The sequence below is a fragment of the Aulostomus chinensis genome, chromosome 4 (genome assembly GCF_037954235.1).
Source record: "Aulostomus chinensis isolate RoL2024-O1b breed Wild chromosome 4, RoL_Achi_v1.0, whole genome shotgun sequence".
NCBI lineage: Eukaryota > Metazoa > Chordata > Actinopteri > Syngnathiformes > Aulostomidae > Aulostomus > Aulostomus chinensis.
This window is the reverse complement of record NC_141323.1, coordinates 8,832,599-8,857,598: the sequence shown is the minus strand read 5'-3', so window position 1 is coordinate 8,857,598 and position 25,000 is coordinate 8,832,599. Positions and strand designations below refer to the sequence as shown.

At 48.8% G+C, this 25,000-nt stretch overlaps 2 protein-coding genes and 1 long non-coding RNA gene across 7 annotated transcripts in view; 2 read left to right on the top strand and 1 right to left on the bottom strand.

The window, feature by feature from the left end:
- Positions 1-15,594, top strand: part of drd4-rs (dopamine receptor D4 related sequence) — a 15,729-nt gene extending 135 nt beyond the window's left edge. The window contains exons 2-7 of one of the 4 annotated variants that reach the window (XM_086201529.1): positions 232-381; positions 10,892-11,006; positions 11,928-12,208; positions 13,231-13,343; positions 13,488-14,146; positions 15,015-15,594. In XM_086201529.1, coding sequence (XP_086057655.1) covers positions 11,969-12,208; positions 13,231-13,343; positions 13,488-14,146; positions 15,015-15,217 — 1,215 coding nt within the window. In that variant the 5' untranslated portion in view covers positions 232-381; positions 10,892-11,006; positions 11,928-11,968 and the 3' untranslated portion in view covers positions 15,218-15,594. Of the gene's footprint in view, positions 1-10; positions 382-10,688; positions 11,007-11,630; positions 12,209-13,230; positions 13,344-13,487; positions 14,147-15,014 lie in introns of those variants that run through there. The other 3 variants (XM_086201528.1, XM_086201530.1, XM_086201531.1) reach the window with 3 other exon arrangements.
- The window catches only part of LOC147262554 (uncharacterized), a 28,125-nt gene continuing 5,781 nt past the window's right edge, over positions 2,657-25,000 (bottom strand). The window contains exons 2-4 of the long non-coding RNA XR_015112410.1: positions 18,424-18,509; positions 17,624-17,777; positions 2,657-2,717 (exon numbers count right to left, since the gene is read on the bottom strand). This is a non-coding gene — a long non-coding RNA (uncharacterized LOC147262554). The remainder of the gene's footprint in view (positions 2,718-17,623; positions 17,778-18,423; positions 18,510-25,000) is intronic.
- cdhr5-rs (cadherin-related family member 5, related sequence) overlaps positions 19,527-25,000 on the top strand; it is an 11,949-nt gene continuing 6,475 nt past the window's right edge. The window contains exons 1-8 of one of the 2 annotated variants that reach the window (XM_086201526.1): positions 19,527-19,747; positions 22,555-22,642; positions 22,876-23,084; positions 23,217-23,273; positions 23,346-23,438; positions 23,769-23,855; positions 23,950-24,060; positions 24,675-24,839. In XM_086201526.1, coding sequence (XP_086057652.1) covers positions 22,576-22,642; positions 22,876-23,084; positions 23,217-23,273; positions 23,346-23,438; positions 23,769-23,855; positions 23,950-24,060; positions 24,675-24,839 — 789 coding nt within the window. In that variant the 5' untranslated portion in view covers positions 19,527-19,747; positions 22,555-22,575. Of the gene's footprint in view, positions 19,748-21,589; positions 22,643-22,875; positions 23,085-23,216; positions 23,274-23,345; positions 23,439-23,768; positions 23,856-23,949; positions 24,061-24,674; positions 24,840-25,000 lie in introns of those variants that run through there. The other variant, XM_086201525.1, reaches the window with a different exon arrangement.

Here is a 25,000-nt window from a genome sequence, read left to right as displayed (position 1 = left end):
GAAAGACAAGGAGGAGAACAAGGGGAAAGACAAGGAGGAGAGCAAGGGGAAAGACAAGGAGGAGAGCAAGGGGAAAGACAAGGAGGAGAACAAGGGGAAAGACAAGGAGGAGAACAAGGGGAAAGACAAGGAGGAGAACAAGGGGAAAGACAAGGAGAACCAGTCGATTTCAGACTGAGGTTAGATGGTGGAAACCTCTGAGGAAGCTGTTCTGATTTCCTGTTCAAAAAGGGAACTGAAGTCATTTGAGGAGGAGAACAGAGAGAACTGAGAGGAGAACCAGAGGGACAGACAAGAACCAGGACGAACAAGAGGAGGAGAACCAGGGGAAGAGCTGACAGGAGAACGTGCAGCAGGCTGGTGTGGTTCCTTTTCTTCCCTGTAAGTTAATTTTATTGATGTTGTCTTTCCTTCTTATGAAATGATCACGTGACACTTTGATCTTTCAAGCTGACAGCATCACAAGACTTCACGTGTGATGCAGCAACGTTCTGCTGTCAGAATGCAGGTTCTCACTGTGAGGTCATTAGTAGGTTAATTGGCATGTGGATGGTTTGGCACCCTGCTAATCGGCGCTCGTCACCGTAACACACGTCTGTTTACTGCCAACTCGTCACAGCAGTCTCTCAACCGCGGTTCTCCACAACCAGCAACTGCTTCCTGCTTCCTGCTTCCTGCTTCCTTCTCACTGATCGCTCACCACATCACGACTGATAATTAATTAATGGTAAAAAGTTTTAACCTGAAATAGAAACTATAAACTGTGTCAGGCTCTTAGTTTGAAAACATGGAACAGTTAACCAGATTATGACAGCCCATACATTTATATGCTTATCAACCACAGTTTGAAATCGTCCCAGTTTGCCACGATCATCTGACATTGTGACCTCTCGACTCCTCGAACTGATGAACACCTGGCAGCCTCTCAGGCTCCGCCCCCTCCACTGTCATCACATTAAGATGAGAGATAACACAAACGTGTTTCCCAGCCTTGTGTTCAGTGCGTCTGGATCTGAATCTTAGCCATCTTTCATGATTCGCTCTGGTGTTTCACCACAAGAACCGACATCATGGCCACACCAGGGGGCGGCCCAAACACAAGACCGCAGCGTTCTTGCTTCAGTATTTATACAACACAAGCTACTAGCTTAAAAAAGCCAAGTACGAGTGGCTAAATGCTACTCTTGGGAACATTAGCTCAAGTTAGCCAGCTGACTCAGCGGGAACCCACTGACATCCGTGAACGGGCCGGTTGCACATACACGCACTGAGACATTCACTGATGGGCCCAAAGTGGGACATCTGGACGTGCAGACTCAACCTCCTGATGGTCAGTGAGAGGAACCCTCCGACTGGCTGGGAGGGGCTGTGGCGTTATAATGGCAGTGACCACCACTGATGACAGGCAAGCACATTCTTTAACCACGTGTGTCATTAAATCAGCTCAGCGAGAAACGCCACCTCCATCCACAAAACCATGACGACCAGAGCCAACTGAGGCTGTCAGGTGATGGGCAGCCATCCAATCAGAGCAGGCATGGCATCCTTGTGTCTCATTAAACAGATTGCAGGGCGCCAGGAACCTCACCATCTAACTGACAGGTGAATGAGGAGGTGACAGACGGAAGAGCTGTTCGCGCATCGGCTGCCAGCAGAGAATCATCATCATCATCATTTCAATCATGGTAATCATCATCACTGCACCTGTGTGAACACCAGAGTGGCGATCACACCTCCACTGAACACACCTTTAGTTTCCCATGAAGCAAAAGAGGAGGCAGAAGCTTTTCATGATCCCACAGAAAACGGAAACTGAGTTGATGTCACAACCCAGTGGCAGTCAGCTGGCGGCGAGCGACGACAGCTGAAACACCTTCTTCTCTGAAATGAATCACATCTGTGAGAACCTCAACGTCCTCGAGACTCCTGAAATCCATAATTATGAACCTTCTGAAGGAGAATGAAGTGTAACTGCTGTCTCCTCGCGCACACATGCGCTTAATCTGAGTACGCTGACACGCCACTCCGTGAGACTTAAACCCAGCACTGACAGGAAGTGAGCCTGATGGAAGGAACATCACCATGTCTTCGTGTGTAGTAAATCCAGTGTGTGTGTTCATTGTTCAGTGCTTTAATTTTTCAATTCATTTGCTACTTAATTTAATACTTTATAATGAAGGGAATACTATTAGTCACATTTACTAATTGTTTTATTCTTTTTTTTCCATTTTCATGCTCAAAACTCCGGTAACTCAACTCAGTTTTATTTATGAAGCACTTTAAAACAACAACAGCAGACACAAAGTGCTGAACATGAATAATCGTAAGAACATCCATCCATCATCCATCCCTCCATCCCTCCATCCCTCCATCATCCCTCCATGTTCTCCCTCTCCTCCTGTTGAGGGTGGTGGGGGTGGAGCCTGTCCCAGCAGCCTTCCCCCTGGACAGGTCACCAGTCCATGGCAGGGCCAACACATATAGACAGACAACCATTGGCTCTCCCAGCCACGCCTACGGTCAATTTAGAGTCTGGATTAACCTGGTCCCTCTTGATGTCTTTGGACTGTGGAGGAAGCTGGAGTACCAGAGAGAACCCAGCAGGAACAGGGAGAACATGGAGACTCACCCAGAAAGACCCCGTGCTGCAGCCGGGGCTCCACCCACAACCTTCTTGCTGGGGGGCCACAGGGAGGACCACTGCTCCACCGGGCTCCCTTAATTGTAAGAACATAAAACATAAAACAAAACTATAAAATCCAGTTAGAAACAACAACAACAAAAAAAAAACAGAAGCAACGTTTCATGCTGGGTCAAAAGCCAGGGAATTAAGAACGGTTCCAGGAGGTTCCAGTTTGGGCGCAGCAGCTACAGAGAAGGCTCTGCCCCCCCCCCCCCCCCCCCCCACCACCAAGCTTCTCCAGGAGCAGCTGATCAGCTGACCTGAGGCACCGAGCAGGAGCATAGGGGCGGAGCAGCTCAGTGAGTCACATTGAATTTTGAAGAGGTTTTTACAGGTTCTGGTTCGTGTGTATTATTTACTGCTGGATACATTTTAAAAGAGACATTTTGTTTTAATTATCCCACTTTAAAACAATTTTAAAAACTGTTGCTTTCAAATCATTTTGACAGGTTGTGACTTTGAACCCATGATGCTGTCTCGTATATTCAAGTGTTCTAGTTTATAAAGACAACAACGCTCAGCTGCTTCCATCAAAGGTTATTTGAATGAATCATGTTGTCGGGGGCAACGATCTCACCAGCCAGCACCAACGGCACTAATATGAATTGAAGAGATTCAGACAAAGACGGCATCGTGTCTGCTAGCACAGCTGTTTGCCTCAGATGTGGATGCTTACTGACATGAATATTACTTCACTTCCTGTCCACATCTGCAGACGCAACCTAAGAGTATGTGAGGGCAGGTACTGATCACGATTGATATGAGTGGAGAAACAGTGTGTCTTTCTGACAGCGTCAGGAACCACTAAATGACCACACGTCCTCTGACGACAGACAAGCAGGTGCATATAAACATGTCTGATGGTTCCTGATGTGCGAAAAAATATCGATGTGACCCGCAGGCCACCTGATGTCACCTGCAGCAGAGCAACTGATCTAGTAGATAAGAAGCAACATACGATGACCTGTGGAGTTGAAGTGGTTGCTGGCTTTACAGGGACCTCTGTTGTGAGGACCGCGTCTTTTGCAGGGACCTCTGTTGTGAGGACCGCGTCTTTTGCAGGGACCTCTGTTGTGAGGACCGCGTCTTTTGCAGGGACTTCTGTTGTGAGGACGGTGTCTTTTGAAGGGATCTCTGTTGTGAGGACCGCGTCTTTTGCAGGGACCTCTGTTGTGATGACCGCGTCTTTTGCAGGGACCTCTGTTGTGAGGACCGCGTCTTTTGCAGGGACCTCTGTTATGAGGACCACGTCTTTTGCAGGGATCTCTGTTGTGAGGACCGCGTCTTTTGCAGGGACCTCTGCTGTGAGGACCGTGTCTTTTGCAGGGACCTCTGTTGTGAGGACCGCGTCTTTTGCAGGGACCTCTGTTGTGAGGACCGTGTCTTTTGCAGGGACCCCTGTTGTGAGGACTGCGTCTTTTGCAGGGCCCTCTGTTGTGAGGACCGTGTCTTTTGCAGGGACCTCTGTTGTGAGGACCGCGTCTTTTGCAGGGATCCCTGTTGTGAGGACTGCGTCTTTTGCAGGGACCTCTGTTGTGAGGACCGCGTCTTTTGCAGGGACCTCTGTTGTGAAGACCTTGTCTTTTGCAGGGACCTCTGTTGTGAGGACCGCGTCTTTTGCAGGGATCTCTGTTGTGAGGATCGTGTCTTTTGCAGGGACCGCGTCTTTTGCAGGGATCTCTGTTGTGAGGACCGTGTCTTTTGCAGGGACCTCTGTTGTGAGGACCGCGTCTTTTGCAGGGATCCCTGTAGTGAGGACTGGGTCTTTTGCAGTGACCGCTGTTGTGAGGACCGCGTCTTTTGCAGGGACCTCTGTTGTGAGGACCGCGTCTTTTGCAGGGATCCCTGTTGTTAGGACTGCGTCTTTTGCAGGGACCTCTGTTGTGAGGACCGCGTATTTTGCAGGGATCCCTGTAGTGAGGACTGGGTCTTTTGCAGGGACCTCTGTTGTGAGGACCGCGTCTTTTGCAGGGACCTCTGTTGTGAGGACCGCGTCTTTTGCAGGGATCCCTGTTGTGAGGCTGCGTCTTTTGCAGGGACCTCTGTTGTGAGGACCGCGTATTTTGCAGGGATCCCTGTAGTGAGGACTGGGTCTTTTGCAGGGACCTCTGTTGTGAGGACCGCGTCTTTTGCAGGGACCTCTGTTGTGAAGACCTTGTCTTTTGCAGGGACCTCTGTTGTGAGGACTGCGTCTTTTGCAGGGATCTCTGTTGTGAGGACCGTGTCTTTTGCAGGGACCGCGTCTTTTGCAGGGATCTCTGTTGTGAGGACCGTGTCTTTTGCAGGGACCTCTGTTGTGAGGACCGCGTCTTTTGCAGGGATCTCTGTTGTGAGGACCATGTCTTTTGCAGGGACCTCTGTTGTGAGGACCGCGTCTTTTGCAGGGATCCCTGTTGTGAGGACTGCGTCTTTTGCAGGGACCTCTGTTGTGAGGACCGCGTCTTTTGCAGGGACCTCTGTTGTGAAGACCTTGTCTTTTGCAGGGATCTCTGTTGTGAGGATCGTGTCTTTTGCAGGGACCGCGTCTTTTGCAGGGATCTCTGTTGTGAGGACCGTGTCTTTTGCAGGGACCTCTGTTGTGAGGACCGCGTCTTTTGCAGGGATCCCTGTAGTGAGGACTGGGTCTTTTGCAGTGACCGCTGTTGTGAGGACCGCGTCTTTTGCAGGGACCTCTGTTGTGAGGACCGCGTCTTTTGCAGGGATCCCTGTTGTTAGGACTGCGTCTTTTGCAGGGACCTCTGTTGTGAGGACCGCGTATTTTGCAGGGATCCCTGTAGTGAGGACTGGGTCTTTTGCAGGGACCTCTGTTGTGAGGACCGCGTCTTTTGCAGGGACCTCTGTTGTGAGGACCGCGTCTTTTGCAGGGATCCCTGTTGTGAGGCTGCGTCTTTTGCAGGGACCTCTGTTGTGAGGACCGCGTATTTTGCAGGGATCCCTGTAGTGAGGACTGGGTCTTTTGCAGGGACCTCTGTTGTGAGGACCGCGTCTTTTGCAGGGACCTCTGTTGTGAAGACCTTGTCTTTTGCAGGGACCTCTGTTGTGAGGACTGCGTCTTTTGCAGGGATCTCTGTTGTGAGGACCGTGTCTTTTGCAGGGACCGCGTCTTTTGCAGGGATCTCTGTTGTGAGGACCGTGTCTTTTGCAGGGACCTCTGTTGTGAGGACCGCGTCTTTTGCAGGGATCTCTGTTGTGAGGACCATGTCTTTTGCAGGGACCTCTTTTGTGAGGACCGCGTCTTTTGCAGGGATCCCTGTAGTGAGGACTGGGTCTTTTGCAGGGACCTCTGTTGTGAGGACCGCGTCTTTTGCAGGGATCTCTGTTGTGAGGACCGTGCCTTTGGAGGGACCTCTGTTGTGACGACCGCGTCTTTTGCAGGGATCTCTGTTGTGAGGACAGTGTCTTTTGCAGGGACCTCTGTTGTGAGGACCGCGTCTTTTGCAGGGACCTCTGTTGTGAAGACCTTGTCTTTTGCAGGGACCTCTGTTGTGAGGACTGCGTCTTTTGCAGGGATCTCTGTTGTGAGGACCGTGTCTTTTGCAGGGACCGCGTCTTTTGCAGGGATCTCTGTTGTGAGGACCGTGTCTTTTGCAGGGACCTCTGTTGTGAGGACCGCGTCTTTTGCAGGGATCTCTGTTGTGAGGACCATGTCTTTTGCAGGGACCTCTGTTGTGAGGACCGCGTCTTTTGCAGGGATCCCTGTTGTGAGGACTGCGTCTTTTGCAGGGACCTCTGTTGTGAGGACCGCGTCTTTTGCAGGGACCTCTGTTGTGAAGACCTTGTCTTTTGCAGGGATCTCTGTTGTGAGGATCGTGTCTTTTGCAGGGACCGCGTCTTTTGCAGGGATCTCTGTTGTGAGGACCGTGTCTTTTGCAGGGACCTCTGTTGTGAGGACCGCGTCTTTTGCAGGGATCCCTGTAGTGAGGACTGGGTCTTTTGCAGTGACCGCTGTTGTGAGGACCGCGTCTTTTGCAGGGACCTCTGTTGTGAGGACCGCGTCTTTTGCAGGGATCCCTGTTGTTAGGACTGCGTCTTTTGCAGGGACCTCTGTTGTGAGGACCGCGTATTTTGCAGGGATCCCTGTAGTGAGGACTGGGTCTTTTGCAGGGACCTCTGTTGTGAGGACCGCGTCTTTTGCAGGGACCTCTGTTGTGAGGACCGCGTCTTTTGCAGGGATCCCTGTTGTGAGGCTGCGTCTTTTGCAGGGACCTCTGTTGTGAGGACCGCGTATTTTGCAGGGATCCCTGTAGTGAGGACTGGGTCTTTTGCAGGGACCTCTGTTGTGAGGACCGCGTCTTTTGCAGGGACCTCTGTTGTGAAGACCTTGTCTTTTGCAGGGACCTCTGTTGTGAGGACTGCGTCTTTTGCAGGGATCTCTGTTGTGAGGACCGTGTCTTTTGCAGGGACCGCGTCTTTTGCAGGGATCTCTGTTGTGAGGACCGTGTCTTTTGCAGGGACCTCTGTTGTGAGGACCGCGTCTTTTGCAGGGATCTCTGTTGTGAGGACCATGTCTTTTGCAGGGACCTCTTTTGTGAGGACCGCGTCTTTTGCAGGGATCCCTGTAGTGAGGACTGGGTCTTTTGCAGGGACCTCTGTTGTGAGGACCGCGTCTTTTGCAGGGATCTCTGTTGTGAGGACCGTGCCTTTGGAGGGACCTCTGTTGTGACGACCGCGTCTTTTGCAGGGATCTCTGTTGTGAGGACAGTGTCTTTTGCAGGGACCTCTGTTGTGAGGACCGCGTCTTTTGCAGGGATCCCTGTAGTGAGGACTGGGTCTTTTGCAGGGATCCCTGTTGTGAGGACCGCGTCTTTTGCAGGGACCTCTGTTGTGAGGACCGCGTCTTTTGCAGGGACCTCTGTTGTGAGGACCGTGTCTTTTGCAGGGACCTCTGTTGTGAGGACCGCGTATTTTGCAGGGATCCCTGTAGTGAGGACTGGGTCTTTTGCAGGGACCTCTGTTGTGAGGACCGCGTCTTTTGCAGGGATCTCTGTTGTGAGGACCGAGTCTTTTGCAGGGACCTCTGTTGTGAGGACCGTGTCTTTTGCAGGGATCCCTGTTGTGAGGACTGCGTCTTTTGCAGGGCCCTCTGTTGTGAGGACCGCGTCTTTTGCAGGGACCTCTGTTGTGAGGACTGCGTCTTTTGCAGGGATCTCTGTTGTGAGGACCGTGTCTTTTGCAGGGACCGCGTCTTTTGCAGGGATCTCTGTTGTGAGGACCGTGTCTTTTGCAGGGACCTCTGTTGTGAGGACCGCGTCTTTTGCAGGGATCTCTGTTGTGAGGACCATGTCTTTTGCAGGGACCTCTTTTGTGAGGACCGCGTCTTTTGCAGGGATCCCTGTAGTGAGGACTGGGTCTTTTGCAGGGACCTCTGTTGTGAGGACCGCGTCTTTTGCAGGGATCTCTGTTGTGAGGACCGTGCCTTTGGAGGGACCTCTGTTGTGACGACCGCGTCTTTTGCAGGGATCTCTGTTGTGAGGACAGTGTCTTTTGCAGGGACCTCTGTTGTGAGGACCGCGTCTTTTGCAGGGATCCCTGTAGTGAGGACTGGGTCTTTTGCAGGGATCCCTGTTGTGAGGACCGCGTCTTTTGCAGGGACCTCTGTTGTGAGGACCGCGTCTTTTGCAGGGACCTCTGTTGTGAGGACCGTGTCTTTTGCAGGGACCTCTGTTGTGAGGACCGCGTATTTTGCAGGGATCCCTGTAGTGAGGACTGGGTCTTTTGCAGGGACCTCTGTTGTGAGGACCGCGTCTTTTGCAGGGATCTCTGTTGTGAGGACCGAGTCTTTTGCAGGGACCTCTGTTGTGAGGACCGTGTCTTTTGCAGGGATCCCTGTTGTGAGGACTGCGTCTTTTGCAGGGCCCTCTGTTGTGAGGACCGCGTCTTTTGCAGGGACCTCTGTTGTGAGGACCGCGTCTTTTGCAGGGATCCCTGTTGTGAGGACTGCGTCTTTTGCAGGGACCTCTGTTGTGAGGACCGCGTCTTTTGCAGGGACCTCTGTTGTGAAGACCTTGTCTTTTGCAGGGACCTCTGTTGTGAGGACCGCGTCTTTTGCAGGGATCTCTGTTGTGAGGATCGTGTCTTTTGCAGGGACCGCGTCTTTTGCAGGGATCTCTGTTGTGAGGACCGTGTCTTTTGCAGGGACCTCTGTTGTGAGGACCGCGTCTTTTGCAGGGACCTCTGTTGTGAAGACCTTGTCTTTTGCAGGGACCTCTGTTGTGAGGACTGCGTCTTTTGCAGGGATCTCTGTTGTGAGGACCGCGTCTTTTGCAGGGATCTCTGTTGTGAGGACTGCATCTTTTGCAGGGACCTCTGTAGTGAGGACTGGGTCTTTTGCAGGGACCTCTGTTGTGAGGACCGCGTCTTTTGCAGGGACCTCTGTTGTGAAGACCTTGTCTTTTGCAGGGACCTCTGTTGTGAGGACCGTGTCTTTTGCAGGGATCCCTGTTGTGAGGATCGCGTCTTTTGCAGGGACCTCTGTTGTGAGGACCGCGTCTTTTGCAGGGACCTCTGTTGTGTGGACCGCGTCTTTTGCAGGGATCTCTGTTGTGAGGACTGCGTCTTTTGCAGGGACCTCTGTAGTGAGGACTGGGTCTTTTGCAGAGACCTCTGTTGTGAGGACCGCGTCTTTTGCAGGGACCTCTGTTGTGAAGACCTTGTCTTTTGCAGGGACCTCTGTTGTGAGGACCGTGTCTTTTGCAGGGATCCCTGTTGTGAGGACTGCGTCTTTTGCAGGGACCTCTTTTGTGAGGACCGCGTCTTTTGCAGGGACCTCTGTTGTGAGGACCGTGTCTTTTGCAGGGACCGCGTCTTTTGCAGGGATATCTGTTGTGAGGACCGCGTCTTTTGCAGGGACCCCTGTTGTGAGGACCGTGTCTTTTGCAGGGACCGCGTCTTTTGCAGGGATCTCTGTTGTGAGGACCGCGTCTTCTGCAGGGACCTCTGTTGTGAGGACCGCGTCTTTTGCAGGGATCTCTGTTGTGAGGACAGTGTCTTTTGCAGGGACCTCTGTTGTGAGGACCGCGTCTTTTGCAGGGATCCCTGTAGTGAGGACTGGGTCTTTTGCAGGGACCTCTGTTGTGAAGACCTTGTCTTTTGCAGGGACCTCTGTTGTGAGGACCGTGTCTTTTGCAGGGATCCCTGTTGTGAGGACCGCGTCTTTTGCAGGGACCTCTGTTGTGAGGACCGCGTCTTTTGCAGGGACCTCTGTTGTGAGGACCGTGTCTTTTGCAGGGACCTCTGTTGTGAGGACCGCGTCTTTTGCAGGGATCCCTGTTGTGAGGACTGCGTCTTTTGCAGGGACCTCTGTAGTGAGGACTGGGTCTTTTGCAGGGACCTCTGTTGTGAGGACCGTGTCTTTTGCAGGGATCCCTGTTGTGAGGACCGCGTCTTTTGCAGGGACCTCTGTTGTGAGGACCGCGTCTTTTGCAGGGACCTCTGTTGTGAGGACCGTGTCTTTTGCAGGGACCTCTGTTGTGAGGACCGCGTCTTTTGCAGGGATCCCTGTTGTGAGGACTGCGTCTTTTGCAGGGACCTCTGTAGTGAGGACTGGGTCTTTTGCAGGGACCTCTGTTGTGAGGACCGTGTCTTTTGCAGGGATCCCTGTTGTGAGGACCGCGTCTTTTGCAGGGACCTCTGTTGTGAGGACCGCGTCTTTTGCAGGGACCTCTGTTGTGAGGACCGTGTCTTTTGCAGGGACCTCTGTTGTGAGGACCGCGTCTTTTGCAGGGATCCCTGTTGTGAGGACTGCGTCTTTTGCAGGGACCTCTGTAGTGAGGACTGGGTCTTTTGCAGGGACCTCTGTTGTGAGGACCGCGTCTTTTGCAGGGACCTCTTTTGTGAAGACCTTGTCTTTTGCAGGGACCTCTGTTGTGAGGACCGTGTCTTTTGCAGGGATCCCTGTTGTGAGGACTGCGTCTTTTGCAGGGACCTCTGTTGTGAGGACCGCGTCTTTTGCAGGGACCTCTGTTGTGAGGACCGTGTCTTTTGCAGGGATCCCTTTTGTGAGGACTGCGTCTTTTGAAGGGACCTCTGTTGTGAGGACCGCGTCTTTTTCAGGGACCTCTGTTGTGAAGACCGTGTCAGGTCTGTGGTGTTTTCTGAGAACAAATGTGCTCTGTAATGTGACAGTGCAGCTGTGCTGGCAGGTTGTTCCCCAGCATGGCGTGTTGCTGTCCTCCTTTTTAAAACATAAAGTGACTGACCCACTGGCAGATGTGACAATGAAGACAGAGACAAAACATCTGGAGAACAAGTTTACAACCTGCAATCAAGCCCCAAAGAGAACCTACCACGGCGTCCAGCACCGACCCCTGGGACAGGTCACAAGGTGAGACAAAGGCAAGGCAAGGCAAGTTTATTTGTAGAGCACAATTCATACACATGGCAACTCAAAGTGCTTTACAGTTGCAGAAAAATCTGAAAATCACAAAAAGGCAGATAAAATCATAAAACATAAATAGAATCATTAATTTAAAGAAAAGGAGAAGAGTGCAGATAAAATACTTTCAGCTGTCGTATGCACGACTGAACAGAGTAGTTTTCAGCCTGGTCTTAAACGTTGTCACAGTTGATTCCTGTCTCATTTTTTCTGGAAGACTGTTCCAGATTTTAGCTGCAGAAAACTGGAAAGTAGCTTCACCATGTTTAGTCCTGACTCTGGGCCCTTGTAGGAGACCTCTACCTGAGGTTCTCAGAGACCTGGAGGGCTCATATGGGTCTAACATGTCAGAGATGTACTTTGGTGCTTGACCATGAAGAGACTTGTATACAAGCAGAGCTGTCTTAAAGTCTATTCTCTGAGCAACAGGAAGCCAGTGCAGAGATCTGAGCACTGGACTAATATGGTCGTATTTCCTGGTTCTAGTCAGGACTCGAGCTGTAGCGTTCTGAATGTATTGTAGTTGTTTAACAGCTTGTTTAGAGATACCAGTGAGCAGGCCGTTACAGTAGTCTAACCTACTGGAGACAAATGCATGGATTAGTCTGTCCAAGTCTGGTTCAGACACTATACCTCTGATTTTGGCAATGTTTTTTAGATGGTAAAAGGCTGCTGATATTACTGACTTTATGTGGCTGTAAAGTTCAGATCTGAGTCCAATATTACCCCCAGATTTCTAACCTGTTGTTTTGGTTTGAGAGAAAGGGATTCAAGGTGACTGATCACACTTTCTCTTTGCTTCTGTGGACAGACAAACTGACATCACATGAACCATCAACACTCAGACTGACGCTAATCATTTCCCTCCAGATGTTGAGCACCACTCAGCAGCTGCCTTGGCAGCAGCCATCATGGATAATGTGACACCTGGCAGCCGTCCAGGTGAGACACACCTGACGGACTACAACTACCCAGCCCTGGTCCTCGGCATCCCCCTGATCTTGATCATCATCCTGGGCAACGTCCTGGTGTGTCTGAGCGTGCTCACTGAGCGCTCGCTGAAGACCGCGACCAACTACTTCATCATCAGCCTGGCAGTGGCCGACCTGCTGTTGGCCGTGCTGGTGCTGCCGCTCTACGTCTACTCAGAGGTCAGTTCTCCCACTGCAACCAACGCCCCCCAGAACATCTCCGCTGGTGTGACCGACATTCCCGGCCGTGCTGTGGGTTCTGTAGGGGATGTTCTCTCTTGGATCTTAAGGGAACTCTTTTCACTGTTCTGGGAACATTTATGAATTCTTTTTGGAAAACATTGATGGAATGTTCTATTTGGATCAGTTTCAGAGAAACTGAGTTCTGCCCGCGTCAGCATCGAGAGACTCTGGTGTCCCTATAGGTCCTGCAACATTCCTTAAACCATCACTACAATGTCTCCACATCACATGTGTCCGGAAATGTTCTGGTAAAGTTGTTAAAGAACTTGAGGGCGGAACATACCAAAGGAATGATCCTCCACACATTGCAAGAACATCCTGAACATTCCCTTGAATTCCCACCACATAATATCCTCCTAACTTTGTAAAGGAATGTTTCAAGGTGCTGTCCAAATTCTCAGGTGTTCTGGCATTGTAACATCTGTCTATGAGTTAAAGTGGAACATTTATATATTACCAGTAAAAAAGAACAAAAAAAATGGGAACAGTGAATATTGTAATGGGTGCATCAAATCACCTAAACAGAACATTCTTACGATGCTGTAAAAAGAACATAAAACGGCAGTTACTTCAAAGGAAGTTCATCAATGTTCTGCAAAGATTTACGACAGGTCTTTTTGGGTGCTGTGTTTTACACATGAAGAGTTGGATGCCTTGAATCTCCAGTCAGGGTCAGTGGTGGTTTGTGAGGATTGCTAGGACAATGCATGTGTCCTCATGAGGTGGAAGGAATGGAACGTGTTTGGAGAACACGGCATTGTTGGCACTTGTGTTACGTACTGCTGTTCATCCATCTATGTATGAAAGTAAAGTGAAGTGGCAGCCTGTCCTCCAAGACAAATCTCGCTTGGACAAATGAACAACTCTTGAGTCTTGGATATGTCCTAATCTGTCCTCATATGTACTCGAGTCCTCGTGCGTCCTCATGTGTCTTCATCTGTCTGTCGGTGTGTCTTTAGTTCCTGGGAGGTGTCTGGACGTTGAGCATCTACGTCTGTGACGCCCTGATGACCATGGACGTGATGCTGTGCACTGCCTCCATCCTCAACCTGTGTGCCATCAGCGTGGACAGGTGAGTCCATCCGAGACAGGTCAAACTTTATTGTAGCATTCCTCAACCCTGAAGATCATGCGGTTGATTGATGTGCCAATCCAAATGGACTCTGGAGTGATATAACTGTTGTGGCGAGCTCAGCTTGTCTGGTTTGTCCTCCAGGTATATTGCTGTGGTCGTCCCTCTCAAGTACAACAGGAACCAGTTCAGTGTCCGACAGCTGGCCCTCATCACAGCCACTTGGGTTCTGTCACTGGGTGTCGCCAGTCCCGTCATTTTCGGGCTGAACCAGGTGCCAGGTCGTGACCCAAGTGTCTGTAAACTGGAGGACGAGCATTTTGTGGTCTACTCGTCCGTCTGTTCCTTCTTCGTACCTTGTCCCATCATGCTTTTCTTGTATTACTGGATGTTTCGAGGTCTTCGACGCTGGAGTGGGCGGAGTCATTCTCAGGTGACTCACGGTGGCCGACGCACCCTCTCTTTACGATTTAGTTCAGCTCTGCAGCAGACGAAGGCTGCAACAACTTGTGGTAGTCGAGAGAAAGTCACATATGCCATGCCTGATGGACTGAGCCCCACTTCCCCCTCCATCATCTCCATGACAACCCCGGTGACCGAAGAGCAACATGATGTGGTAGGGGCACCGGAAAGTGACCCGATGACCACACAGGGGGACAGCATGTCAGACGCAGACATGGCCACGAGGAGAGACAGAGGAAGCAGGCGACGGGACCGTCAGAGAACCACGAAGAGGAACAGCAAGAGCAGCAGAGTCAGCGGGAGAGAACGCAAGGCCATGAAGGTCCTGCCAGTGGTCGTAGGTGAGTATCAGGACCAGAACCAGGTTAAAGGCTGAACTGGTCCGAGACAGAACTGAGTCAGAGCCAGGTTGCATGTATCGGACCTTGGATTCAAATGATGTCATCACGTCCAGCAGTAGTTAGCTGGTAGAATGAAGGCTCCATGCTTTGATAAATTGCTGGGAGGTTTTATCTCATGGTCTCAAAAAAAAAAAACTAAATTGAGGGAACAAGTTATTTAATCTGTGGCCAATGAAGCTTAAGTCGTCTGTGACCTCTGGATGTCAATCATCTGTCAGCTGAACGTGCTGATGATGGCGTGCTATGACGTCATGTAGTGTTTGTGGCCCTGCAGGCAGCTGAGATCTCTCACCTCTTTGTTCCCCATTCACGCCCTCAGCTGGTCGTCAGCACGCCACACGGATAGTTTGTCATGTTCCACTGAAGCTGTGATCCACCCTTTAAAAATAGAAACCGGTTCTTCATCTCCGTGGAAACGGCTCAAGTGTCTCAGCAGCAGCTTCATGACTTCTACATTTACACACCAACACTCACATGACACTCGACGGTGAAAACTGGCGGTTAAATTGCTGTCAGGAAAATGGTCCACTTGTTCTCCCTCTGACTGAGAACCTAAAAGAAGCTGGAGAACATTTCTGCGACAGTAAACCCACTGTGAAAGGTCTCTGTGGGGGACAACAAACCTCATAGTGTCTCTCTGGTCACCTGAGAATATTTTTTGACAATTTGATATTTCCTGCTGGGACGTCTGTGTGTTCAAGTTCCTCAGAACTCGTCTTCTACCTGATCCGTCTCATAGAGAATACAAAGTTCTCTCACATAAACCTCAGAACCTGAAGAAGAAACTATGTCTGTCTTGTGTCTCCAGGTGTGTTTCTGGCCTGTTGGACACCTTTCTTTGTTGTCCATGTCACCAAGGTGTCATGTCGGTCCTGTGACATCAGCCCCACCCTCATCTCCGTGGTGACATGGCTTGGATACGTCAACAGTGCCGTCAACCCCATCATCTACACGGCGTTCAACACTGAGTTCAGAAATGTCTTTCAGAAGCTGCTCTGCTGTCGAACATGAGACTCAGTCCTCCTCGGACGGTTCTAAAGGTTTGACTGAACAAAGGTTCCAGCTGATTGAGGACTACCAGGGAAAGGTTCTGCAGGGAAAGACTTGAACCCTGACATGTGGCAATGTTTGACCTGTAAATGTCCATCAACAGTAGGACAAAGTTCCTGTCCACATATTTGTTTTATTCAACTCAACAGGGCTATAAACATGTCCCATCACAACCTGATCGTGGTTCTTCGTGTGTTAGGAGTTAAATCAGTAAGTTCTCATCAAGTTTGTTCAAATTTAGCCCAGCAGCATAAATCCCACAAGCATGTGTGAGGTTCTAAATGTTCCTGACTCTTTTCATGTTGAAGTTTGTTTCCTCAAACAAACATCGAATTTTCAGTGTCAGCTAGAAAAAAATATTTCACTGACGGTAAAAACAAAAGATTCAAAGAAAATAAGCTGATCTGTAAACGCTACTGGTGCAGCGTTTACAGATCAGCTTATTTTCTTTGAATCTTTTGTTTTTACCGTCAGTGAAATATTTTTTTTCTAGCTGACACTGAAAATTCGATGTTTGTTTGAGGAAACAATGATAAAAACAACAGTAAGTATTTATATGAATATTGTGAAGTATTCGTAGTATTTTTTGACTGTAAAAGTGAAAGTGGCAAATGTAACTTCAACAAAATAATCAATAAAGAGAATCAAGTTGTAATGTTTGAATCAAGAGGTGTACTTTTACTTACGGATGTTAGTTTTCTTTATTTAACCTGACTCTGCACCCAAAATGTGTATGTTACCAATCCAGTACTCACTACTTGGAGTATTCATCTCACTAATATGTTTCTTCTTCCTGCGTCACTTCTTAGTGACTCCAGAATGCAGACAGAGCCAGCCACGTATATTTAGCTTGAAGCTAACGGAGACCAACGCTAACAACAGCTAAACTGCCCAATGTTCCATCATGGTCACATGGATGAGTACAGAGCAGGAATTCTAGTCAATTCTGGTCTCCAGTCTAAGTGTTCGTGGGTCCCTGATCCTCCGTCTGGATCAAGGAGATCTGGATTCTACCAGACCACCTGGAGAGGTGGTGACCAGAGGTTTCTGGACAGTTTAGCTGCTGTTAGCATCAGTCTCTGTTAGCTTCAAGCTAAATACAGCGAGAGCAGCTGGCTCTTCCTGCATTCTTCAATTTACAGACACATTTTGTCTGTAACAAACATAAACACTCAGATGATCACCTGATATTGTTTTGTCAACATCTGGCTGTGGCCAAGACTGGTGTTTCCTGAAGGGAGTGTGTGTATGTGTGTGTGTGTGTGTGTGTGTGTGTGTGTGTGTGTGTGTGTGTGTGTGTGTGTGTGTGTGTTTGTTTCGGGATAGTGGGGGGGGTCTATGTGGGTTACCATGGTAACACTGAGGCCATATGTCCAACAGTCCCCCTGGGTAGCTGAGACTAGTAGAAAACCACCACGTTTACTGTCACCACAGCAGGTGCATGATGGGTGCCGATCACCGTCTTTGGTCCTAAACTGCTCCGTACTATTCTCATTCTTGTTTTTACTCGTCTGTCCGTCCCATGTCCCGAGTCATCTCTACAATTTGAAGTAACTTTATCAGCCCACAAACAGTTTCTGCTGCTTCTGCTGGAGGCCCATGAATCCAACATTATGCCTTGGTTGCACATACGTGTGTCTGCAACGCCATAGTACATGCAGGCGGTCCCACCACGTGATCTGTCTTCTCTCTGTGTTTTTAGCCCAATATGCAACTCAGCTAAACTGGTTTTGTTTTTACAGCAGATGTCAGAGAGAACATGAGCCATGTACTGGCAAGAACAAGCTAACGGGCTAACATTAAACGAGGCTGCGTTTGATACAGAGGTCTGATATTATTTCTGTCAGCCAGTGCAATGCATGATGGGATATAGTTCCTGGTCCAATAAAATAAGGTTTTATAAACTACAAACATGAAGCACTGCAAAGAGATTTTTTGTTTGTCCACAGTGACAGGAAGTTGGTTCTTTGTGTTCATGACTCAGTCAATTCACTGTTGAACTGTTGTGCCACTGTTTAATTAAACCCATTTCTGATGGGCGGCTGATCGAGTCCAGAATCCTCCAGAATCCTCCAGAGCTCAGCACCACTTAAGTGTGTGATATTTCCCCCCAGCACAGTAATTTGCTTCATTATGGGGCTCATGTTCCCACCTGCTGACCTCTTTAATTACAACGGAACCTTGGGAAAGTTCAGCAGACGCTTGCTCACTAGCTCAGGTGGTCAAATTGGCCTTTAAGAGGTGGCGAGACGAGGATGGAAACAGGATGCAGACGCAGGACGGACGCTGAGATGGAAACAGATGAGAGGATTCACACCTGAGTGTATTCACGTGGACGTTCTGCTCCGTTTCACCTGACTGACTCACCTCTGGAGCTTCCTGGTGACCTTCAGCAGCATCTAGCAGGTTCTACAGTTGTTTGGTGAGCTACAAGTGAAGGATGAAGATCAGCATCACGAGGTTCTAGTCCATCATCGTGAAGATCCAGCTGACTCAACCACAATGGTTCTCCAAAGGTTCCCTACGGATGACAAACATCCACAACTTTTACAGAATATCAGTATTTTTTTGCCTCATTACATTACAGAGCAACAATATTCCCATATGGTTCTCCAAAGGTCCAATGAAAACTTTCTCTTTTAGACTTCTTTTTTAAAAGACATTGCCTTGTAATGTTCTCACAATTTTTCAAAGGTTAAGGGTTTGTTATGTGGTGTAGCAAAGGTAGAGCAGGCAGAATGTTCTGGAAAGGTTTCGAGGATATTTACTAAAGAACATTCCCTCAGAATGTTTGCATGCAGTCAGAATAAGGAGTTCTTGAGAGATTTGGGGGACCTTTTTCAGCTGACATTTAGGGAACATCCAGGATGTTCTGGAATGTTTATGGGTGCTTACATATGACGTTCCCGAAACTATAGGACTCCACACCATTAAAGAACATTTGCAGAGCCTGAAGGCAACATTACAGGAACTGATAATGTTCTTTCTCTCTTCTATTTAAGATCTTGCAACATTTTCTTGCAAAATTTGTCAACCTAAAAAACATGAAAGGAAAGAGTTTAACACATGACCTTGATGGAAGGTTTTGTTTACATTCCCATAGCGTCCACTCAAAATTCCCAGAGCATCCTGAATCTTTCCCTGTCCATGTATAACGTTCTACCAACCTTTCTAGAACTCCTCAGTGACTGTCCAGGAATACTCCAGAGTGTTACCTCAGACCAGCCAGGATGTTCTCAATATGTTGTTTGCTCTGAGGAGAACAGGAAGAAGAACTTTGCATTGTACTATTATTCAAGTATTTCAGTTTTATCACATGTTGCAGTATTATGACTTCTATTACTGAAATTCAAGACATCACACTTCAATACAAGTCCTAATACTGTAATACAATTCATAATACTGCTATACTTGTCATAGTTCTGAGATAATACTGAAGAACAAGTCATGGTAATGCAGTACAAGTTATAATACTGCAGTACAGTCAAATACTGAAATACAAGTCTTAATACTGTAAGAAAAGTATGAATACTGTATCCTTACTTCTGATGGATTAGTGTAACTTTCACTGCACTATTATAACATATACTGCAGTATTATGAGATGTACTGCAGTATCATGAGATACACTGCAGAATGAATGAGTGAATGCACTGCAGTCATCAGCTTTCAAATCCTGCTGCATGTTGGCCTACTTATCCTGCTCATTACTGCTGCGTAAGCCCTCAGTTAATACTCACACACACTCACACACTCACAGGCTCACACACTCACACTCACAGGCTCACACACACTCACACACACACACACAGGCTCACACACACACTCACACACACAGGCTCACACACACTCACACAGGCTTACACACTCACACACACAGGCTCACACACACTCACACAGGCTCACACACTCACACACACAGGCTCACACACACTCACACTCACACACACTCACACACAGGCTCACACACACTCACACAGGCTCACACACTCACACACACAGGCTCACACACACTCACACACACTCACACAGGCTCACACACACTCACACACACTCACACACACACACTCACACACTCACACACAGGCTCACACACACAGGCTCACACACACTCACACACTCACATACACAGGCTCACACACGCACTCACACACACAGGCTCACACACACACACACTCACACACAGGCTCACACGCACTCACACACAGGCTCACACACACACACACAGGCTCATACACAGGCTCACACACACACACACACAAACACACACACACACACAGGCTCATACCTGCACTCTAACACACACTCACACACAGGCTCACACACAGGCTCACACTCACACATTCACACACACAGGCTCACACACACACACAGGCTGGTCTCTGTTCTCTCTAATGACAAAGACATTGTTGTGGGAAACATGAACGTATGAAGACATGAGGACATGAGCGAGCGAGTGCAGGACTGAGGAGGACAAGACATACACAGAGCGGTGAGTGTTGCCATGGCGCCCACAAGGGGCCTCCAACTAAAAATTTTATTTTCATGCTGTGCAATTTTGTGAGAGAGCGCCTCTGACAGGAGGTTCTTGTTGTGAGGTATTGGACACTTTCTAGAACTTTGACGGGCATTGTCATGTCTGCAGTTTTTAACTAAGATGTTTGAAATGAAGATCAAATTTTCACACGGATCAACCAGAAGTGTTTCTTATTGTTTTTGTCAACATTAAACGTTTACCACAGGAAGTTCTTCTCATAGAACCTTAGACCCTCCCTGTTTTCCAGGTCAGAGATCTCAGATTCAGATTCCTAAGGAAATCACGTGAGTGGTTCCCACAGCTGGAGATACTAGCAGGTTCAGTTCTACATCAGATCCACCAGTAAACACCAGACTGATGGATGGTGCAGGTTCAGTTCTACGTCAGATCCACCAGTAAACACCAGACCAGTGGATGGTGGAGGTTCAGTTCTACATCAGATCCACCAGTAAACACCAGACCGGTGGATGGTGCAGGTTCAGTTCTACATCAGATCCACCAGTAAACACCAGACTGGTTCAGTTCTACATCAGATCCACCAGTAAACACCAGACTGGTGGATGGTGCAGGTTCAGTTCTACGTCATATCCACCAGTAAACACCAGACCGGTGGATGGTGGAGGTTCAGTTCTACATCAGATCCACCAGTAACACCAGACCGGTGGATGGTGGAGGTTCAGTTCTACATCAGATCCACCAGTAAACACCAGACCGGTGGATGGTGGAGGTTCAGTTCTACATCAGATCCACCAGTAAACACCAGACCGGTGGATGGTGCAGGTTCAGTTCTACATCAGATCCACCAGTAAACACCAGACGGGTGGATGGTGGAGGTTCAGTTCTACATCAGATCCACCAGTAAACACCAGACCAGTGGATGGTGGAGGTTCAGGTCTACATCAGACCCACCAGTAAACACCAGACTGGTGGATGGTGGAGTGGTGGAGTCTTAAAAACCTGGGTTGCTAACAAGAGTCTAGAGGAGCCTACAGAGGTCATGGAGGTCATTAAAGGTCATCAGGGGAAACACAAGAAGCCTGAAGCTTAGTGGTGGTGACCTTGAAGTCATGTGACCCTGGTGTAGCTCCTCCATAGGCTAACGTTAGCTTAGCACTGCTAACTGTAGCATCCAGGCTTCCAGGATCATCAGAGGGTTCATTAGTGAAGATGATCTTGATGAACTGAACCTGGAAGATCATCAACTTTTGTTCACCAGAGCTGATTTACTGGTTCAATCACCACAATCACATGGAGCGATCCTATTGGCTGCTGGGAGGAACCAGGAGATGACCACTTCCTGTTGGTGGAGGAACCAGGACAAGCTACCTTCCTATACAAATATACCAGTGACACTCTGGATTGACATTATAGATGGAAATGGGCATGGCCATGATCACAAGATTCAGCTCAACTCAGGGAATTTACCATGACATCACATGATGACATCATACCAGATTGTTCTTTAAAAATCTCCAGTGCAATCACGTGTCAACAACTCATGACTGTTTGGTTCCTGCTTGAATCGGAACACAACCAATAAACAACTCATTATTTCACTTCCAGTCACTCAACTGTAATCTTTCTGGATCTAAAGCTCCACCTCAGTAATGCAACCCGGATTACTGGTCGGAATCAGACAGAACAAAACAAACAGAGGGTTTAAACCAGGGTGTCAAAGTGATCCAGTCCAGCGCAGTGTGGCTGCAGGTTTCCATTCCAACCGAGCAAAAGCAACACCTGAATCTACTTAAATCAACTAAACTGCGTCCTCACAGCTCATTGGTTGGATCAGGTGTTGCTTTTGCTCGGTTGGAATGGAAACCTGCAGCCACACTGCGCTGGACTGGATCACTTTGACACCCTGGTTTAAAATCATGATCCAGACCTTTTAGTGACACAAAATCTTGTTTTGTTCTGGAGGCTTGAGAGCACAACAAGAGGTCAGACTTCACCAAGAAACATGTTTTATCAGCTCTGTGAGTTGACTGTCACTTTTGTCCAGTTGTATTTACGCTCTGAAAGTTTGTCACCTGTTGATGATTGAGGAGAGCAGCCCGGTGGAGCAGTGGTCCTCACTGTGGCCCCCATCAAGAAGGTTGTGGGTGGAGCAGTGGTCCTCACTGTGGCCCCCAGCAAGAAGGTTGTGGGTGGAGCAGTGGTCCTCACTGTGGCCCCCAGCAAGAAGGTTATGGGTGGAGCAGTGGTCCTCACTGTGGCCCCCAGCAAGAAGGTTGTGGGTGGAGCCCCGGCTGGAGCACGGGGTCTTTCTGGGTGAGTCTCCATGTTCTCCCTGTTCCTGCTGGGTTCTCTCTGGTACTCCAGCTTCCTCCACAGTCCAAAGACATCAAGAGGGACCAGGTTAATCCAGACTCTAAATTGACCGTAGGCGTGGCTGGGAGAGCCAATGGTTGTCTGTCTCTATGTGTTGGCCCTGCCATGGACTGGTGACCTGTCCAGGGGGAAGGCTGCTGGGATAGGCTCCACCCCCACCACCCTCAACAGGAGAAGAGGGAGAACATGGAGGGATGGATGGAGGGATGGATGGATGGGTGACAGTTGAGGAAGCTATGCTCCCATGTCCCGCCCACCAGCACGCACTCTGCTAAGCTCACTAGCGTGCGTCCCTTAGAAGGATCTCCATTGCTCATCTGTCTGTGGGGATGATGAATAGGAAGTGGGCGTGGTCTTCTTGCATGTGATCAACACAGTGATCCAACACTGGTTCCGCGGTCATAACAATGGCGCTTGTTTGTGCTGGTCAGGTGGAGGCAGAGCAGAGGAGGATGCTGGGAGCCTTCGTGCTGCTTCTCTGGCAGGTGGCACTCAGGTTTTCCTGCCATGGTGTTATCGGTGAGTCAGTTGTTGGGGGGCACCCAGGATGTCTGAATCATGACATCATCAACATACATTTGACTGATTTAATTCAGATTGATATTGGAATCATCGTGATGGTGGTTCAAGTATGAATTCATGGTTTGTGTGTCTGTAGACAACAAGCTAATAACTTCTGAAATTCTGGTTTCCTGAACGGAGTTCTGACCCGATGGACAGTAAATATGAGTTGTGGGTCAATTTGTCCTCAGCTGGTCTGTGTCCCAATGGGTCGGACATCTTTGTGTCCATCAAAGAGAACAGTCCGACGGGACAGTTCGTCGCTAACCTCAGAATCAGCAGCGAGCCGGGAGCTTCCACCGTCCGTCTGTGTCTGACCGGACCAAATGCACACTGGTTCTACCTGGAGGGTCGAACCATTCGCTTGAACTCCTCCACCTCTAAAGTCCTGGACCGTGAGGTACACCTAACCACACACGCCAGTGACTGGACACACCTGTGACTGAACATGCCTGTGACTGGACACGCCTGTGACTGGACACTCCAGTGACTGGACACGCCTGTGACCGGACATGTATCATCTGCCTTGCAGGTTCAGGGGTCTGTCCTGGTCGCAGAGCTGACATGTTGGGAGGATGATGTCATACAAGTACGTCACCTGACCAAACACCCCAGTAGCGTGACAAGTGTCCAGGTCCTAACGAGTCCGTTTCATTTCCAGAGTCGCTACAGAATCTTGGTAGAGATCCTGAATGAAAACGACAACCAACCAAAGTTCCTGGACAAGATGATGCAGTCGTTCACTATCAGCGAGGTTTGACGCGCGTGTTTAAGATCGAGCTCAGACAAATGTTGAACATTTGTTGATGCATGGATTCTTCATGAAATATTACATCTGCGAATAAATAGATGAAATTGTTTGTTTTCAAAGGGCAATAAAAAGGGAATTTAATGAAATTGAATGAGTCATTAAGTACATTTTCCTACAGAGTTCATTGGTAGATTATAGTTTAGAATATATTCCTAATATTTTTTAAAAATGAAAAATATTTTTGAATATATTTTAAAGTTTCAAAGCAAAAACTCAGGATAAGATTAGGAAGTAAAACTCTGATGTAATACAGGAAGTGTGATGTGTGTGCAGCTGACGGCCGTCAACTCTGTCGTTTTCTCGGTGAAAGCCATCGACGCTGATGGGGACATGATCACCTACATCATCGATCAGTCATCGGTAAGTCGGGGTCCAGGTCCAGGTCCAGATCGAGGTCCAGGTCCATCCTGTGACTGTCACATAACTGATGGCACCTTTGACCTATCATCTGCAGCCTGACGCATCCTTCTTCAGGATCGATCTGCCCAACAGTGGAGACGTAGTTCTGGATAAACCTCTTGACTATGAGACCAGAACCCGTCTGCAACTGTTGATCTGGGCCCAGGTAAACACACTAGTGCTGCTCCATCGACAAACGTGGGCGTGGCCTATGTAATGTTGTTGAATCTGGGATGTAGAATGGGGGAGTTACATGTCGTCCAGCGTGTCATCCAGTGTGTCGTCTAGTGTGTTGTCAAGCGTGTCTTCCAGCATGTCATCCAGTGTGTCATCAAGCATGTGATACAGCGTGTCGTCCAGCGTGTCATCAAGCATGTGATACAGCGTGTCGTCCAGCGTGTCATCCAGCATGTCATCTAGCGTGTCGTCCAGCGTGTCATCCAGCGTGTCGTCCAGCGTGTCGTCCAGCGTGTCATCCAGCGTGTCGTCCAGCGTGTCGTCCAGCGTCTTGTCCATTGTGTGGATATTTTCATGAGTTTGTTAACATGTTTCATGCTCAAAAATGCATTTTATTTGGCAGTGGAATAATGAGAACTCCTCCCATTATGATGTCAGGACCAGATCACGTGACAGTGTCAACATTACGTTTTTGTGCCATGAAGAAATTAAACATCTTCGAATGAATTCAATTCTACAATTGAATTCATTCATAATTTGTCAAAATGGTGATGTTACCACATAAACAGTGAAGAAAATTTTGTACTTTTCATCATAAAACAGGAGGCAAATTCTGTGGAGAAGTTCAACACCACTGCCACCGTGACGGTGAGCGTCACCGACGGCGATGACCAATACCCTTACTTCCTGCCTTGCACACCTGTTGCCCCACATGTCCCCGTGTGCATGAATCCCACCTACACCGCCAACATCACTGTGACTCACCAGGTAACTTCCCCCTGGCCGAATCATTCTCTTGGTTCCTCCACACGTCAGGTGTGGACATGGGTGTGAGAGAGTCCCAGCTGGACTGACGTTATGGTTTTATTGGTTCTGATGGACACTTTTGGAGCAAATATCAGTTTGAAGGTCAGAACCCTAAATGCAGC